We start from the raw sequence: 4381 nt of genomic DNA on the forward strand, positions 1-4381 counted from the left end.
AGAGCCTAGCGTGATGGCACAACATCCCCCTCATGATTCCGCACTTTTGTTTATTATACTTTGATGGTTTTGACATTTTTATTGTGTATGAGTTTGAGACATCTAATGTATGAAACTAATGGTTTGTTTTTAAACGAAAAATTTTATCTCTGTTTTTAGATTGTTATATTTTCAACTGTATAAATCGTTTCTTTGTTCCTGCATTCTATAAATCTATGAATTAATGTTTTGGTTACTTGGAATTAGTACTATGAATGTGATGTGTGTCATTCTTTTTTTTTCTCCCTCTTTATTGTTCTCATTAGTTATTCAATTACAATGCAATTTTAGCTTTCCATGAAGTTGATACCCATGAATGTATTATATTCCCTCCTACACCAAAACACAACATTACTATGATATATGGAAGTCCTTTTTGGTAATTTTGTCAAACACTAAAAATAACTTATTAGAGTATATAGTGTTTTGTCACTGGATAAACTAAGCCAAATATATTTTTTAAAAATTCCGATTTGACATTGTCATAAACTAATAAATCATAAGTTAAAAAGGGATTTATTTCATTTTAAATAAGCTTTTCGGAACACCCTCTAAGATTGAAACTCTACCTAACCAACCGTGTCATTAGTGTGACCACAATCTGCGACTAAATTTTTTTGACCATGAAGGTCCAAAACTCTAAATAAAAACTCACTATGAAATGTACATAGCTTAGCATAAAACTAATGAAAATCTAAAATACACAATATTTGCATTCCAAAAAAACGATAACAAATATTTCTTTTGTATGTACAACTGCCGGAATTATAAGTTTAAATAACACTCTAATTCAGTTATCTTCTGTTTCGGATTTTTTCACTTTCTGATTCCTAGAGTAACGAAAATAATGATCCCAATCATGCTTTCCTACACTTCCAGACAACAAGTACTTCCAACTCGATTTCTCATCAAAATCAAAACTCGATTCGCTTTTGTTAAGATGATCCATTCGTTCAAGAACCCCATCGACGCTCAGATCAAACGCATCTTTAAATTTCTCCAATTTTGACTTCGGATCAGCGTAAACCACCTGAGGAATCAATCTGATCACTTCATCTCTCATCTCCGCCACCTTCGCAGCCGGAATCTGCGATAAAACCTGCTCGATGCTGACATTGTTATGGTGCACGTCTTCCTCGTCGATAAGAACTGAGTACTTATGGAAGTCTCGTGGCAAATGCCATATATATTGAATGTAAGCAGAACCAGGGGTGAAGAACACCGGAATGCAACCGGCGAGAATCGAATCGAAAGTAGACCTACGGGTATATGAATCACCGGGAGGTTGTAAGCAGAAGACTGAATTTTGAAATAATCTCATCACGTCAATCGGCTGGTAACACTTTAAATTATAATACGAGCATCGTAGTAGCCTGCATTTTGGAATGGATGCAAGACATTGCTCGATAATCTTCTCCCGGATTGAATCTTCAATTCCCGGACGTGGTGCGCCGGCGAAAGAGAACAACGCTCGCCGCCTTTGTCTTTTCATCTTGCTCTGCCAGTCAATGATCTGAAGATCGTTTCCCGGGTGGAAATACGTGGGATAAGGGATGCCGAAATCGTTATTATGCCAAGGGCTTTTCTCAATCGTTAAAATCGTCATGTTTTTGAACTCCGGCAATGACATTAGTTTACTTCCCCAAGCGTCATCGTCGTCGGTATCTCGTCGGAAATCCCACGTGATTCTCCCGATAACGAGGAAGTGGTTCTTCCCGGAATTTATCTCCCATTCCGGTCGTTTACGTAACCATTCGGCTAAATCGAGAGATATCGCGTCTCGAGACGAGGTGTTGTGGTCGAATAGGTATCGGGAAACGTCAAGTCCGGCGAAGTACGGGACGTAAATGGCGGAAGCTGTTGATGAATCGTTCGTGAGGCATTCGTATTGCTTCATTCGATTCCTGAAAATGACTTCCAGTAGGAATTGATTCGTGGAATACCAACCGGATCTGGAGAGAACCCTTTGAGAGTTACCGAGAACGGGCCCGAGACCATTGTTATCCAGGGAAGGGCACATGTTTTGCCATTTGTTGAACGATCGACAATCGTCAAGGATGTCATCGTTGAATCTCGCCGGAAGATCGTGAACGTAAATATACCGGCCAGAACATGATCGTTTCGTTGATCGATGTCTCCTCCGTTCAGTCCGTTGTTGCCCCAATTGTTCGGCTACTTTCTCGATCGTCGTTTCATTTACTCTCCTATCATGTGATTTCTGTTTCCGTTTCTCTTCCATCTGCTCTGAACCTTTCTCGTTTGTCGTTTTATTATGCTTCTTCTTCTTCTCCTCCGGTTTGGGTTTGAATTTTTCTAGTACAGGTTCTAATTCTTCCTCAAGTGCTTGCAATTGAGTCGTATCCTTAAGCCAATCGATCTCATCTTCGACTTTGGTATTATCATCGCCGGTGGTACTGTTCTCGGATCCTGTGGCGGCGGGATGCGTCGTGTTCGTATCTACAATTTCAACGGTGTTTCCTTGGTGGCGGAAGGCGGTTATAGGTGAAGATAAATCGTACCATTTAACATTGTGAATCATAACACACCAACAAATGAAAAACACACAAAGCACCACCCCGATTTTGATTCGGTACCTGGATGTGTGATCCATCTGTTACCCGATAATGCAAAGCGGTGGCAGCTGCGGTGGTTCTGAGTTCTGACGATGGGTCATCGGATTTTCGAAGATTTCATGATCATATACGTTTGAATTCTCAAAGAAAATAAAATGTTGATCGTGAGATAGTTTGGAAAGCAAAGTGGGTGGGGATGGGGGAGAGGGAGAGAGAGGTTGTTTTGCTGTAGCAAAAATGGTGGATGAAATATAGAGTCGGCCATGAACCAGTCAATTTAGAAGAGGGAAAGCATGTAATTAAGTAATTAAGATATTAATCTTATTAAATCGTAAATAAGCATTACTAGTATGTTTTCTAACATTTAATTTAATAAATATTAGATATAATCATCTAGAATCTAGATTGAGTTAAAGTTTATAATACTACTAGTTATTAGAATCTTCGCGTTTTGCATGTATATAATTATTTAATTAAAATAATAACATTTAACAAATTATGATTTAATATTTATATATATGTAAAAATAATGTCAATAGCAAAACAAACCCTATATTAACATATTAGTTTTATTAATTTTAATAAATTTATATCATTAGTTATTTTCACTATTAATTCATGATTTTATAGTCTGTTTTATGTTGTGTAAAGGATATATGAAACATATATTGATTTCTATGTATAAAAAAACAAAGTAATATGAAAAAAATAAATACTACAACTTTTGATGATTTTATAGAGCATTTTAAGTTATTGAAATTATATATAAAACGTATGCCGATTTATATATAAAACAAATAACAAATAGTATAAAAAACACTATAGTTTTTATTAAAATAAAAACACTACAACATTATAACATTTACATCAAACAAAACTTATTAAACACTTATAAATCATTGAAAATGAATATTTAGAAATCAACATACATTTGATATATATATATATATATATATATATATATATATATATATATATATATATATATATATATATATATATATATATATATATATATATATATATAGAAACATTGTTATATAAAAATTGTGTTGAATTAACCAATAATGTGACAAAACTTATTTTTTTTTTCAACTCTTTCATTTTGAATCACAAATCTTTTCAAACATATGTTTTTTAATCAAAACTTATTTATATACTTGTAACGACCCAATTTTCACGACCAAAATTTTTTGTTTTAAAAGCATTACTTTAGAAAATATTAATAACTAAAAACATCGTTTGATCAACCACAACATAAAGTGAACCATGTCTGAAAACCAAAACATACAACTAATCAAAATATCAAAGTATCAATCCGAGTGAAGCTCGTAAATGCGGAAACAAGGGAGTGTGTGTGTGACATGCTGCTACCACACCGGCTCCTTTCCCCTAGCTGAGGAGGTACCTGAAACCAAAACTGAAACTGTAAGCACAAAGCTTAGTGAGTTCCCCCATAATACCCCATACCATGCAACATATAACAACCAATGTTCAGCTAGGAGTTACGGGCCTTGCCCACACTCGGGAAGATACGGGCCCTGCCCACACTTCGCTAGCCGGGAGATACGGGCCTCGCCCACACTTGTGAAGATACGGGCCCTGCCCACACTTCGCTGTCTAGGAGATACGGGCCTAGCCCACACTTCAACCTCGGAGAGATACGGGCCCTGCCCACACTCAACCGCTAACCCATAACATACAAGTATCACGCAGACAACAAGTATAAGCAACTCTATCATATTAACACATATATCATACTTGACTAA

General features: G+C 36.0%; 1 protein-coding gene across 1 annotated transcript; it reads right to left on the minus strand.

Annotated features, from left to right (window-relative positions):
• Positions 1-739: 739 nt before the first annotated feature.
• On the minus strand, positions 740-2833 carry LOC111907223 (probable xyloglucan galactosyltransferase GT14). The gene has a single exon (XM_023903006.2). It carries the CDS (start codon positions 2648-2650, stop codon positions 830-832), a length of 1821 nt encoding a protein of 606 aa, XP_023758774.1. The 5' UTR covers positions 2651-2833; the 3' UTR covers positions 740-829.
• Positions 2834-4381: the final 1548 nt, after the last annotated feature.

This window comes from Lactuca sativa, chromosome 5, assembly GCF_002870075.4.
Source record: "Lactuca sativa cultivar Salinas chromosome 5, Lsat_Salinas_v11, whole genome shotgun sequence".
In the NCBI taxonomy this organism is placed as follows: Eukaryota; Viridiplantae; Streptophyta; class Magnoliopsida; order Asterales; family Asteraceae; genus Lactuca; species Lactuca sativa.